Source organism: Neolamprologus multifasciatus, chromosome 22, assembly GCF_963576455.1.
Source record: "Neolamprologus multifasciatus chromosome 22, fNeoMul1.2, whole genome shotgun sequence".
NCBI lineage: Eukaryota > Metazoa > Chordata > Actinopteri > Cichliformes > Cichlidae > Neolamprologus > Neolamprologus multifasciatus.
The window spans coordinates 25,844,084-25,859,089 of record NC_140459.1 but is presented as its reverse complement, the minus strand read 5'-3'; the positions used below and the strand labels follow the sequence as shown (position 1 = coordinate 25,859,089).

At 40.3% G+C, this 15,006-nt stretch overlaps 1 protein-coding gene across 7 annotated transcripts in view; it reads right to left on the bottom strand.

Annotated features, from left to right (window-relative positions):
• The window catches only part of LOC146493618 (receptor-type tyrosine-protein phosphatase U-like), a 260,603-nt gene that overhangs the window by 176,728 nt on the left and 68,869 nt on the right, over nucleotides 1-15,006 (bottom strand). For all 7 annotated transcript variants that reach the window (XM_085147848.1, XM_085147845.1, XM_085147843.1 and 4 more), the window contains exon 2: nucleotides 4,502-4,630. In XM_085147848.1, the coding sequence (XP_085003974.1) occupies nucleotides 4,502-4,630 (129 nt within the window). The remainder of the gene's footprint in view (nucleotides 1-4,501; nucleotides 4,631-15,006) is intronic.

Genomic DNA, 15,006 nt, shown 5'->3' with positions numbered 1-15,006 from the left:
GGAAATGAATGGATGAATAAATGGATGGATGGATTAAATGTAAGTAAATATTTTACCTACCTTTTTAGTGCATTTTAGGTGTGAGTGTATATGCATTTCAATATGTGTGAGGCTTATAAATCAGACCTGGTACATACATGAAGAAATTGTAACTCCTAGTGTTTTTGTTTGGAAACACCTGCCTGCTACTGAAAACAGGGCGAATAACACCTACAACACTGAACCAAACTGTACATTTACCAAAACAGTAAGCTTAATAAACTGAAATTATTTCACCTAAATCAAGTGAAGAAGAAGAGTGGGCGATAATTTTCTGTGTGAGCGCAACCTTGCTCACATTACAAACAGTCATTTGTCCTATTGTTTAATAAAAAATATTCATTACTGCAGCTTTAAAAAGCTATATACCTTTTCTGCATTCAATCTAAATGACAAAAACCCTGTGAAAATCAGTTTGAATTTAGAGCCACAGTCAGAAATGCTCGTTTAATGTTCTGCAGCATATCTAAGAACCTCTATTCTTCACACCAAGGGGCATTTTGGGTATTTCATTCAAAAGTGAATAGCTTTCAATAAAGGTGTGAAAGAAGCCAGAATACAAGAATTCATTGGGCCCCGATTCCTCACAGCACATTTGAATGGCATACAGTAAAATCAAATGCCTTCCTTAACTGACTTGCAAAACTAGATAGTGCACTGTGCGTATAAGGCAGTCAAAACACACTATTTGCCATACAGCTCGCAGAAGGTGATGAAGGTCACTGATCCCCGAGTTATCATTTGCAGCAGCCTATCTGAATATCGTTTGCAGCGGCATGGCCAAGCACAAATTCTGCTTTTCTGCTTAACAGCATCAAAGGTTTGCAGCTTATGATTTAAATCAACTACTGCTACTGGTTTACTTGTTGTTTCTGCTGCATTTCAATCAAACTCTGACTATGGCTAACCATGTTAATCTAATTATTTTTTCCTTTTGCCCTTGTTGGACTGCCATGCTTGACAGTTGGTATAAGGTGTTTGTGAGGTGTTTAGGTTCGTATGAGGTGTTGTTGCTAAATGTGGTGCTGTGCATTAGGAGTATTTCTCCACTTATGTCCAATCAGTCCAAAGGAAATGTTTCCAAAAGTGATGTGGTTTGTTCATCCTGTCATGCTGTTCTTTTTAGAGGAAATAACTTTGTCCTGGCAAACCTTCCAAATAAGCAGTATTTGTTCAGTTCTCTTGTAATTGCATCGGATGTTTATTCTGAGATGTAGCTCTTGGGCTTTTTGCAATTTCTCCTATGTTTGACTCTCATTGCACAGTCTGACCTTAGGATGACTTTGATGTGAAGTCCACTTATAGAAAGACTGTGGCATTTTGTTAACACACCTGAATGTTCCAGACCAGAAAACTACCAGAAAGAAGCTCTGGTTCTATCGGGTGGTTGCACTTGCAGATGATCAGTTAATCGAGTGGACAAGATTAGAAGCACCTGGCTGCTACTTACCATCACATTTCCTCATGAAGCACTAAGGTCATATTAAGTTTTTCACAGGACTTAAGCCATAAAATGTCATATAAGGTTTCAAACATTATTTCTGATATGCAGTACTGCAGTACTGTACTATATCAGAAATCTTTCTGATATAAGCCTCGTACACATCAAATAGCTAAATCTCCAGCTGCCAAATATCTGGCAGCTGGAGATTTAGCTATTTGATGTGAGCTTTGCAACCTGTTTTATACCAAACTGACAACTTGAAAAGTCTGGAAATACAAAATATTTGGCAATATTTGCCACATAACATAACTTTGAATTAATAAACATTGTAGACAAATACACATTAAAAATATATTATGTTTATTCAATTCTAGAACTACATTTACTTTCAAAATCTTGTGGTTGTTTTGGGCAAAACATTTGAAAATATCTGTCATAAAACTAGCAGCAACATGAGTGTAGCTCCCTTTTCTTCACACCCTCCCCAGTTGAGAAACCATTGAGTTATCCTGACAGGATTGCTCCGAAATGGATTAAGATTTGAGTTTTGGACCTGAAGTTCCCCTCCAGAATGACAGAATGCCTCAAACTAATTCGCAGGAAATTTGTTTTTATTAAATATGTCATTATTTTAGTGTGAACATCCACAGAGTATAATGAACCATCTGGAAAATAACACAGCACATAAAAGCAGTGGCAAGCCATTTTATAGCTGAATGGTGGGTTATTCTGCATTGTGTGTTTTTGCACAACAACAGTACTGTTTATAACTTGGTATCTGGGCTAGATGGTAAATGCCTCCCAATGTGAGCCTTGTGGGGCTCACATTGGGTTTTGCAAAATAAATAACTCAAGTATCAAGAACGAGACTGCAAAGCTAAGTGGGTTGATTGATGCTTTTCCATGAGATTGGAGTTTTAAATGTGGGTGCTGTACATTTTTTGTGGTTGTGTACAGCACAGACAAACATTTTTCTCAAGGCTTATGGCACAGAGGTGTGCCAAAAATAAGACTAATGAGAGGCCAGAGGAGCGAACGTCCATGCTGGAGCCAGAAATCTTTCAGCGACTAAGCTAATGGTGAATAAGAGACTGGCAGTGGAAGCTGGAAGACCTGCAGGGATCACCTGCAGCTTTTCACCTACTTGGTTCAAATATTCATTAATTACCTCAGCAGCCTTTGGGATATATATAACATAGTGTCGCAAGGAACTGCAGATTATCATTCCTACTGATGAGCAATAATTTTACCTCTTAACATCAGTGCACCTCTGGGGTCGGATTTAGGGGCAGAGTTTAGGTTTGTCATAGATTTTTCACATATTCAGAACATCCAAATGAAAAAGCTTCTAACAGAAAAAGACAGAATCTATAAACTGTATGAGACTTTACTTTTGATAACATGTAGAATATGTAGAATGTGGCTAAAACACATTGTTTAACCATTTTACCCAATCACATTAGATCTATTATGTGACACCACACTGCATTAGAACCCTTATATACCCTTATCTCCAAAGAACCCAAATTTTTGTGGTCTGGAGGAATAGTTCTCAGGCTGGTCCCTGAATCAGCAGTTTAAGTTTGTTGTGGACTCTTATTGCAGTACTTAATAGATGACTTAAGTGTGAGTTCTGTATAGTTTAGCTTTTCACTCTACTGCATCTGAGTTATTTCTAGTTCTGGCTTTTGTTATTCCTAGTCTCATCTGTGTCTTACCACCTGCATCTGCTTTGTAGTTTTTCTTCAAAAAATTGTCAGTTACAAGAATAGGGTAAGCAAAACTGAAGCAAAAAAGAAAGAAATGTTTAAAGCATTATTAAGCTGCATGGCTCGCTGTGGCTGTAAGGCAGTAAGTAAAGCCAGCAATGGACTGTCAGCACTTTCAGGCTTTGGAGACAGCTGCCATTAAAATGACAGAAAGGAACCTCCAGCGGGTTAGGCTTGTTAATTTTAAGAATACTTCTGTTGGTTTATGAAGCAGTTTAGGACCTAAATACACTTCTGAAGTGCATTAAGAAACATCTCCAGTGGTCTGGGACAGATCTGCCTACTGTGTCCTATCTCACTCAGCTGTTATAAACTGGGTTGAAATGTAAACTTGTGTTCTTATCTGTTATATTATTGTTAGTCCGTTAATTATAGTCAGTTACACTTTTCTCTTTCTTGTTTCTTATACACAGTTTTCAGCGTTTCAGCCTTTTCTGTCTCTGCTGAACTACTTTGAATTGCTTATTGCTTTAGAGAGGATCTACAGACAAATACACTTCCCTTAAGTAGTAAAAAGCCAAGCCAATGATGTCTAAATGAATTCTACCAACCACAAACCCTGTATACAAAAACATCCTGCTGCTTTCCTCTGCCCATTGCTCACTTAAAAATTGGTATGCTGTATATTTGCAGCAGAAATTCTTTTTTAGAAGAGCTCAAAGTACTCGGTGTAGAGCAGATGTTCTTTTCCAGCTGCTGCTTTTCACACATGAGAGCTACCCAGCGTGAGCACACTCTATAACTGGTCTGGACTGAGCTGCTCCACTGCGGCAGGTGTGCAATAAAATTGTGATCAGTGACACAGAGACACTAACACAACTACACTCCTGCCTGTCAATGGAGTTTTTGGGGTCAGTCTAAAGCTGGATTTATGCCACTGTACTGCGGTAAATGTTACATTGACAGTTTTACAATTCTGTTAAAATACACACCAATGTGTCAATAAGAAGGCTGCAACAGGTTTGGCTTGCTGCAACAATCTGCCTGTACACGCCAGCGGTTGTTAGACCTGAATTTTTGCATTGTCCAAAGGTCCACGAAACGTTTCTCTGTCATGTTGGGAGAAGTACTGCATAAAAGGATGTTTCTTTTGTTTTTAGTTTGTTTGTTGGCCCGGTCATGAACAAAGGAGGAACTGTGTGAGGGAAGACGAGTATGTTCATGTTTTTAAATCACTGAATGTGTGAACAGACTTGTGGAAATTGTGTTGCTGTCAATGACTTTAACTCTGACACCCGCAGAAGCCTACCTCGCAAAAGATCCGGAGTTGGATGTGGCCAGTTGTAGGTCCTGATCAGCTGCCAGTCAAAGTCATCTTCTTGGCCCTGTCGATATTCACACAGCCCAGGGTCCGAGTCCTCATCAAAGGTGCAGCCAGCTACAGCAAGGGGCAGAAAAAAAAGCAAACTGTTTCACAGGAAGTAAAAAGTATGAAACTCGTAGCTATCAGCAATGTGCCTTTACAACTTGCTACCAGAAGAAAACTGGTGAAGGAATGCATCACAGTCTCCATTATTAGTTATATCACCACAGGCCCATTGTAAATGTCTAAATGCATCAGCTCCTCTAGAAGCTCTGCAGCAGTAAACTAAATTGCAGCTAATGCTTGGCACCAGGCGGTCGGCATGAAATGCCTATCTCATCTTTTCCCTCAAAATCTATCACCATTTGGTGCAATTAGCCCTGTGGTGTGAAAATGACACAGTAGCCACAGGTCACCCAAAGCCACAAATAATGGGCAACAGTGCCACAGCAGCGAAAGGGATTCTTCAGCTGATGGAGGACAACAAGCCCAGCTCTCAGCCTGTGAAGGTGACCTAACCCTAGCTGCCATCTAATGGTCACATTTACCATTGTGCCATTATCACACAAACCACAGGCTTTTAGAGGCACCAGCCGGGCTGTTAAACGAGGGGTCAAAAAAATGACATGTTCTATTTTAACTGGTCAGAAAACACAGGTGCACATGAGAAAATGTAAAAATTAATACTCTGGACTTGGGAGGACCAATTTGTGATCATACATGCGTGTTAGCCATATGCTTCCATAAAGAGTCACAACTAACAATTATCTTTTTTATTTCTCTCTAGATCATTCTATCAATTCTTTATTCAGTAAACGGAATCACAATTTCCCAGAGACTCTGTGAGATTGCTTGTGGTACCCAAAAAGCAGTCTAAATAGCGAGATAGTTTCAAAAGGACAGAAAACTCACAACAGAGAAGCCAGAAAATGTTTGCTGCCAATGTAATGACTTAATTATCAGAATTGTTTCTGTGGGTCGACTCGTGGATGAATCGCTTGCAGAAAAGCATTGGTTTCATTTCATTTCATTATGTAGCCATTGGTTGTCTCCAATATGGAAACAATGTCTGAGTAATTGCTCAGATCTTCATCATTAACTGTGGCTCCTTGGGGGTAGAGGAATGATGAAGAAACAAGAACTCTCGAGTGCTGCACAGGTATGAAGATTCACATAAACAAGAAAGCAGAATAAAACAGAGAGCGTTAGGATAAAAAAAAAGATTTTAGATGTGCACGCTTCCAGTTTCCTTTGCTACAAGTAATTGGTACTAGCAATGACCTTTGCTTTTAGCTTCAAAAAAAGAGAAAGCTAATCAGGCTAAATTTGATTTTCATGACCTACCTAGAGCAGCTTGCTTGTGCCCAGTTGCCCAGGCAATGTCATTATGTTTTGAAATTTTCAATTCCACGTTATTTATAATGGCATCGTAATCAATAGGGCATATAAATGGAGCAATAACAAAAAACCTAACTTGGAATAATCCACAGCTTTCCTAAGGTGACTTTGTCAACAAGGTCCTTGTTTCTGCAGCCCGAGCAGTCAAATTCAGCACAAATGGAAAAAGCAGGAATGAATCTAACCAGTGCTTCTACAGACTCAAATGAGTCTCCTCAGGTTAAAAAAAAAGTGTGATCTGTGCAGCTCCACCTGCCCAGAGAGTAGTAGCATGGGACCTGCTGCCAGAGGGTAGCTTAGAAATAATGGTGTGGGATGCAGGGGAGATACTCATTTATAAGACATACGGTGCAGCACCAGCCTGTCACCAATCCTCTGAAATAGCCATTTCTCAGTCTGGCCCTGGCTTAAAGACAGGCCTAACGCTGTTCTGTCTAACTACAAACACCCTGAGCTCACTGCAGTCCCAGGACCCTCTTCACTAACAGATCGTATTAAGGCTTGGCAGCCATGCTGCTGGTGTTAAAGAGCTACTCTGACTCTGTGCCAGCTTCAGCTTAATAGCATCCCGTTTGGCTTGCTCCCTCAATACTGCTTTTGTCTTGTGCGTAGAAGCTCCATCTGTTTTCTGTAGTAATGTATATGTTTTGAAGTCAGAGGAAGTGTTGGATGTTGCATTAAACTAGCAAGGCTGCTAATTTTGGACCGCTGCTTTCTCTATTCCTGCTGACAAACAAATATCACCACCACACCACCAGTGAACTTCCCCACTGCCCCGGCCTTCTTCCCCTCTGCCTGCAGCCAAGCAAGTGTTTCCGGGTGTGTAAGCATATCAGAGCCTTAATTGCCTCCTGAGTATGGGCTGCTTGTTGTGCTGCGTCGTGCCCGGTTATCTGAGGATGAGAGGGCTGGGCAGTGGAGCGGGGTCTGCAGTTGAGGCCTGCTTTTCACTGAAAGCCCTCCAGCTCCAGGAAGAAACGTCACCATCAGACACGTTTCACTGACTCCCCTCATTAAGGCTCATCCTTCCAAGTCTCCTTTACTTTTTAGCACACGCGTTCCCCTCAATGCCCAAACGAGCTTCTCTGGCAGCAGGAGGGAGAGCCCATGTAATTAGAAAAGCCACATGCGTTCTGTTGAATTCATAGTGATGTGTCTGTGTGTGGACAGCACACGTCAGACACACGCATTAGCTGGGTGCGTTGGCTGTTTTGATGTTTTCTTAAAAAATGACTAAAATTATAATGAATCTGTCAATGTCCCACAGGCTGAAGCTGTAACATCAATGGGAATTATTTGTGTTCATCACAGCAACGGTGAATATGGCCAACGTGAGTGCATGATTGCTGCTTTTTACAAATAATATCTTGAATGTGAGAAAAAAAAAAAGCCTTTAGAATGCTAATTGCTTATCAGAGGTGAGCGCAGCCCTTTTAGGCACAGTCCCAGAGCAACGTAGGACCTTGCAGAGCACCAGTAACACCCAGAGATGTGGGCCCTGAGGTAACTTTGTGAAAAATTGCCACATCTGACAAGCTCCTCAAGGGGAGAACAATAAAAAGGAAAAAATGAATAAAATATGCAAGAATAAGGCAGTTGCCTTTTTAAAAGGTAGGAGAGGTAAACACAACCTGAGCTTGTTCAAAGATACAAAACAGAGAATATGTTATCTGTCTGGGTTCCCCTTAGAAAAAGTATTCAGGGACACCCAACTTGTAACTATGGACTGTTATAACCCTATTAAAGCAGACATTTAAATTATCAAGTCATCCATTATCCAAAGCTTGAGGTTCATTTTGAAGTCGCTCCTTTGCTCCAGGCTTAAATAGATTGCAGTGTTTCATCAGATCCCACGTTGGCAAGCCATGAAATGTGTTTTCTTACTAGTTTTGTATGAGACTGATGCTCAGAGAAATCCTCCTAGAGTTGTATGGTGTGATTTTGTCTGAATTCCAATAAAAGTAATCCTTCTTATGTGTTTTTAAATGTGTTAATAAATATCATGTTCAGGCTTCTTTCGGTTTAGGTGGCGGTTTAGAAAAGCAGTCGTGCGTTGTAGTTTTTACCAAATGTTGGCAATGGTACACTTTGTCTAGGGACTGTTTTCAGTAGTGGATTAATACTCTGCTGTTTTTGTAGCTTTATGTGACAAAAGAATGCACAAGAAATCCATACGTGTTTTTTTTCCCGTCTTACCATGAGGTTTGCTTACAATAGCAGGAATATAAAGTATCACCTGTTTCAAAATTTGAAAACATATTTAATGTAATGATTTTCAAATATTGTCATTATTTTACATTGGTTGAATGCAATAACCTACAGTAAGCCATTATGTGTGTGAAGCAAACTAATATGCGCAGAATGTCAGTAAAATAAAATAATTCACCTGTGGTTTCATATGATTTAGCATTGCTTCAGAAGCAGGACATAGTAATCACAATGCCATCACGTTGAATATTCACAACAAGCAGCCAGGGAAGGTTCACCTTGTGCTGCCCAAAAAGGTTCTGACCTGTGGACACCTGTCTAGCACCAGTTTAATTGGCAGCAGATCCTTTGCGTTGCGAGTGGGGCCTCCGTGGATTTGACTTGTTACAGTGGATCCTGTTAACCTGGCCTTCAAACTCCCCTGATCTAAAGGGCTTGTGCTCTTAACCTGGCAACAGAAGTGAGATAAGTTGTACCTAAGGCGTTTTGTTGAGATGATTGTCCTGAGGGAGGAGGCTGCTCAGCAACAATGAATACCATGTCCCAAATGTTAGTAGAAAAACATTGCATTGTAACAGGATGATTAAGATTTTATTCATCAAACAGTGAATTTTGGGGTGTGCTCCCATGTTTAGTTTCCTGATTTATTTTGCTAGTCTCTTGTCTCGTGTGTGATCTGTGTAAATGTGATTCCCTTGGCTAGTCAGTGAAAAGGGGCCAGATGTGATGAATTTTCAATATTCTATTTTTAAATGATTTATTAAAGTGTGTTTCTTTTTTTCTTTTTTTTTGTCAATTGTGAAATCATTTTTTAAAAGTATGTGATGACGTCTTCAATCTGAGATAGGCTCTATTTTTATACCTTTTTTACTGACATGTTATCGAAAATTCATATTTTATTTTTGCATCATGTTCTTCTTCTACAACCCCAATTCTAATGAAGTTGGGAGGCTGTTTAAAATGTAAATAAAAACAGAATACAACAATTTGCGAATTGTTTTCAACCTATATTCGTTAAATACACTACAAAGAAAAGATATCTCTCATTTTGAATCTGATGCCTGCAACACGTTCCAAAAAATAAAGCTGGAACAAGGCAGCACAAGACTGAGAAAGTTGAGGAATGTTCAAAAAACACCTGTTTTCAACATTCCACTGGTGAAAATTTTAATTGGAAACACTTTGTCATGATTGGGTATAAAAGATACATCCCCAAATGGCCCAGTCGTTCACAAGCAAGGATGGGGCCCGAGCTCATCTTAGATGGACTGACTCAAAATGGAAGTGTGCTGTGGTCTCACGAGTCCATATTTCAAATGTTTTTGGAAATCATGGACTTTGTGTCTTCCAGACAAAAGAGGAAAAGGACCATGCAGATTGTTATTACAGCAAAGTTTAAAAGCCAGCCTCTGTGATGGTATGGGGGGGTGTTAGTGCCCATGGCATTGGTAACTTGCACATCTGTGAAGGCACATACATGCTGAACGGTACATACGGGTTTTGGAGCAACATATGCTGCCCTGCTTGTCCCCTCAGCAGTACAATGCAAAGCCATATTCTGCATGTGTTACAACAAAGTGGCTTCATAGTAAAAGATTGTGGGTACTAAAATGGCCTGCCAGTAGTCCAGACCTATCTCCCATTGAAAATGTGTGGCGCAATATGAAGTGCAAAATATGACAATGGAGGCCCCGGACTGTTGAGCAACTGAAGTTGTAGATCAAGCAAGCTACAACACACAGCTTCAACAATTAGTGTCCTCAGTTTCCAAACGCTTATTGAGTGTTGTTAAAAGTAAAGGAGATATAGCACAGTGGTAAATATGCCCCCGTCCCAGCTTTTTTGGAACATGCTACAGGCATCAAATTCAAAATGACGTAAGGTTTGCAAAACAACAATAACATTTATCAGTTGGAACATTAGATATCTTGTCTTTGTAGTGTATTTAATTGAATATAGGTTGAAACTGATTTTTATTTATGTTTTACATGCCGTCCCAACTTTATTGGAATTGAGGTTGTACAATCAAGGTAATAAGCTGCATTAACTGTATGGGTGTTGGGACTATGACCAGTAAAGGCAGCGAGCTGGCTGATATGATGGTGAGAAAGAAACTTGTAACTTGAAGGAAGAATATGTCAATTGTGTTGTGGAGGTGAGGAGTGTCAACATCATGACTTTGAAGGTGGAAGTGGAAGGGGGGATGTCCAAAGTTTTCAGTCATACCACAGGTTGGCAGTCAGAAGAAAGAGTGAGTTCTGGAGTAAGCTGAAGTAGGGGAACCTCTGGTTGTCCCCAGGGGGAATGTGATTGGTGATTCGAGCAGACTTTAATTGGCGTGTAGGTGAAGGGAACACAGGTGACAAGAAGGCATGGTTTTAAGGAGGTTTTAAGGAGAGAAATACATACGGACAGATGGTAGTGAAAATTGCAAAAAAAACAGTTGATATAATGAACACATACTTTAAGAAGAGAGAAGAACATATAGTGACATAAAATAGTGGCGAAACCTTAACTCGTCTTAGATAGGAGACTGCAAAGTGGTTTCAGTGCAGAATGACCCTCTGTGTAGCAAGTTTGGGGGGAAAGGCAGTCACCTCAGATGACAAATCTGTGGAGGTATAGAGACGTGCAGGAGAGCGAGCAGTGAAGTTTCTGACCAGACTGTTTAACACAGTCTTGGAGAGGAATGGAGTAGAAGTGTATTGGCACCAGTTTTAAAGAGAAAGGGTGATGTGCAGAGCTGTAGTAACTGCAGGGGGATAAAGCTGATGAGCCATACCATGAAGATATGCGAAAGGGTTGTTGAAGCTAGGCTGAGAAAAGAGATGACGATCAGTGAGCAGCAGTGTGGCTTCATGCCAAGGGAGTACTACAGATTGATTTGAGAGGGTTGGGGAAGTATAGAGAAGGTCAGAAGAAGGTTCACTGTGTCTTTGTGGCTCTAGAGAAGGTACGTGAATGGGTGCCATGACTTTCTCATGCTGTATGTGAGGCTGGGGTAGGACATGTATTCAGTTCAATTCAATTTTATTTATACAGCGCCAAATCACAAAAACAGTCGCCTTTATATTGTAAGGTAGACTCTACAATAACACATACCGAGAAAAACACAACAATCATATGACCCCCTATGAGCAAGCACTTTGGCGACAGTGGGAAGGAAAAACTCCCTTTTAACAGGAAGAAACCTCCAGCAGAACCAGGCTCAGGGAGGGGCGGCTGATCTGTCGTGACCGGTTGGGGTGAGAGAAGGAAAACAGGGCAAAAGAAATGCTGTGGAAGAGAGACAGAGATTAATAACAAGTATGATTCAATGCAGAGAGGTCTATTAACACACAGTGAGTGAGAAAGGTGACTGAAGAAGAAACATTCAATGCATCATGGGAATCCCCCAGCAGAAAGACAGGTTGGAATGAGGACAGTGAGACAGTGGGGAGGTGTATGGTAGGAGTGACAGATATTTTCCTTTACATGAAATAATCTAAATGATTTGAAAACTGATGCACCCATGAAACTTGATCTAAAATTTTGGTTTGTCAAATCTAGGTCTTAATTAGAAAACATTGGGGTAAAATTATCAGCATGACTGATAACTGAATGACTTTGTCATTCTGGACATTGTTGCAGATAAGGGGGTCAAAATCACACCCTCTTTTCCTGTTTTATTGCATCTTTTCTTTCAGTACTTGAAGGTTCTGCCAGCATCTCTATAGAAGTGAATGAGAAACTTTTTAATCAGAGCAATAAGGTAGCTAATAGGACACTCTTTTGGGGCAATGGCTACCCTAAAAGACGAATAATGTGTTTTGGATTTACTATGCTTTTAGCATCCACAGAAAGTGTTAACTGAATTAGCAGGCATGTGTAGGGTTAATGTCAGGAAGTAACAGGAGGCGCATAACTCTGAGTTGAGCTCTGAGTTGCAGTGAGACAGCTAGGAGAGGTAGTGTAGTGAGATTAATGGCAGAAGGTGCAAACCAGAGTGGCTGTGGAGGACCCCGGGTATGACTGTCCAACTTAGCACACTTCTACAGTGAACACACGACCCTGACTAATAGCCCACACAGCAGGCCCATCATAAATACGTTGTGATGGAGCGGGAGGAAAACACAAGCCTCTTACACAGTATTTATCCTGGAGAGGGAGAAATAAATTACAGGGGCGAGACAGAAAACGTGAGCGGGGTGAAGAGCCCTCATACTGAAAGAGGAGAGGGAAAGAGCAAAGCCAAAGAGGGGTGAGGATAATGAGAACAAATCAGATGTGGTGCACAGCATGTAGAACAAGAGGATTCATGGGAAACAAGACTTTTCTTCATCTCAGATGGCGTACGGTGTAAAACACCAAGAGGTAATCAAAGAAATCTGAAATGTGAAAGGTTTTCGATTGATCACACTGTTCCAAGCTGTGCAGTTCTCAGACTTAAATCATCTATATACAGATTTAACAAGGACATTCATTTGCAATTACTCTAACATGGATAACAGTGATTACACAGCACAGGGCAGAGTGGCGAATTTTCTCACCAACATAAATCCCAGCTAGTATGGATGGCTGCCAAACTGTGAGATTGCCCTTCACTGCTCATTTGAAGAACATGAACTTTAAATAGAACTGAAACTCCCATTAAAACAACACTGTTGCCTCCGTCTTTCCAGATTAACTGAATTGCTGCTCTTTTTTCAGTTTCAAGGAACTGAAACTGAAAAAAAAAAGGAACCGCTATTGTTGTCATCTGGACTAGTTCAGCCTGACCAAAACTATCATTCTGATCATTCAAAACAATCAGATAAAGCTATGCCACTGCTCTGCCACTTCCATTCAAGCATTTGTAGGCAATGTATCAGACCTGACAAGTTTAGTTATGGGGGGACGGGGACAATACAGCTCATCAATACTCATCCAGCAGGAGACTTACAAGCACTGCAACTGCATTCTCACAGGCCTCAACGAGGATGATTGGAGGCAATGCAAGAGAGGGCCAAAGAAAACTAAAGCACACAGTATGACAGACACACAATCATCTTTGTCAGCTGTTTGATCGACATGGGTTTCTGACAACAATGCCAAAAAACATGGCACCCAATATGTGTAAATCTGTTATACCTTTTCATAGAACTTTGTTTCTGTGTCGTCTTATTAAATGTTAAATATCATGAATTGTTCACTTGGAGCTGCTTTTTTTCTCAGCTTTTCTGTAACGTGATGTCTTTTTACACACTAGCAATGCCAGATTTTTATTAATGCTACCTGCGTGCTGTGACGTCCATTCTTGTGCATGAGCCAAAGAAAACGAAACATTTGATAATAAAACTAGAAACACTGCATGATACCTTTAACTCGAATATTTCACATATACACATGGTATTCTCCAATAAAATGGTGTTACTGTAGTAAAAGGGAAATGAAGTGTGTGAGAGACATAATCCAGAAAGAAAGCATTGTTTTAGAATCGAACTGTGTTGGCTGTTTTACACAGTCAGCCCCTGACATTCAATATTACCTGGGAAAAGAACAACCTTTGTGCCAGTTTCAAAACACTAGGGGGAATAAAACACATTAACAATAAAGATATTTTTTGTGCTATTTCTTCTTTTTTCCTCTTTGTTTTGTTGCCTCTGAGTGTTTTTGTACCTGTGTGCCAGCCCTTTCCATCCTACTTTTTGTAAATATGATTTATCAGGCAATGCTTGGAAGGGATATAATTACATTTGGCACAATTGTCCTCTTGCACTCAAGGATGGTCAGAGATTAAGGTCAGTGCGACCTGTTTTGGGCCAGAATTCAAGAGTGAATAATTTAATTATGACAAATGGCTCAGAGAACAAAATGTCCAGAACAGTAATGATCAAATCTGTATTTGTAAATTCAACAGTTTCTGGGATTTTTGTACACTCAGTACACTTTACCAGGAAGATTTACCAGCTTAAATAAATACTAATCTATCAAGGGCAGCATATAAATTCACTTTAACCAAGGTTTTTTATACTTAAATGACGACAATAGTTTCAGTGCACAACAGCCTGAGCACACACCCGCCCACATGCACATTCAACCTTTTTGAAAACAGAATTAAATTAACAAGTGATCCCACTTAAAAAAAAATCTTATGTCTCAATCCAGGGGTCGTAAATACGCAGCTCTTTGGCTTATCTCTTGTGACTTCCTTTGACTTCGACAGATAAATTATAAGAATATCAATACATTTTAGAAATGATTTTTTTCCTGCAGTTGTAAAAATGTGTAACCTAAATGGTCAACTAAATTGTGTATTATAGCCGTAAACATAGGCTAAATAGCTGTCCAGCTATGGGTTTCAAATCCAAGAAGAAAAAAAAGATGGCAGTGGAAAACAATGCTGCTAGCTGGAGTGGTGGTGAGAAATTTCCAGAACAAGCACACTGCATTTCCTGTGATGAGTCAATGGACCTGAATGATACTGAACAGACAGCACTGCTGTGCAAAGATGTGAACTATGATGTGCAGCGGATGTATGGGGAGAGGACATTTGTGAGACTGTTTAAAAGGCAAAGGAATAAACACCAGGCACATGGTGTCAATAGCTGCAGATGGGGCAGCCACTATAAAGGAACACAGAAGGGCTTTGTGACTTTATTGCAGAAGTGACTGGCTCAAAAACTGCTCACGTTTCATTGTGTCTTACAACAAGAAGCCCTGTGTGTGCAAACATCCTGTCCTGAGTGTGGAGGTGATGAGCCTCATCATCCAGATTGTGAATAAAATAATGGTTTACACAACCATCAGTTGTGCCCATTGCTAGATGACCCAACAATGTGTACTCAGATGTGCTGCTGCACATCAAGTCCAGTAGCTGTCTAGAC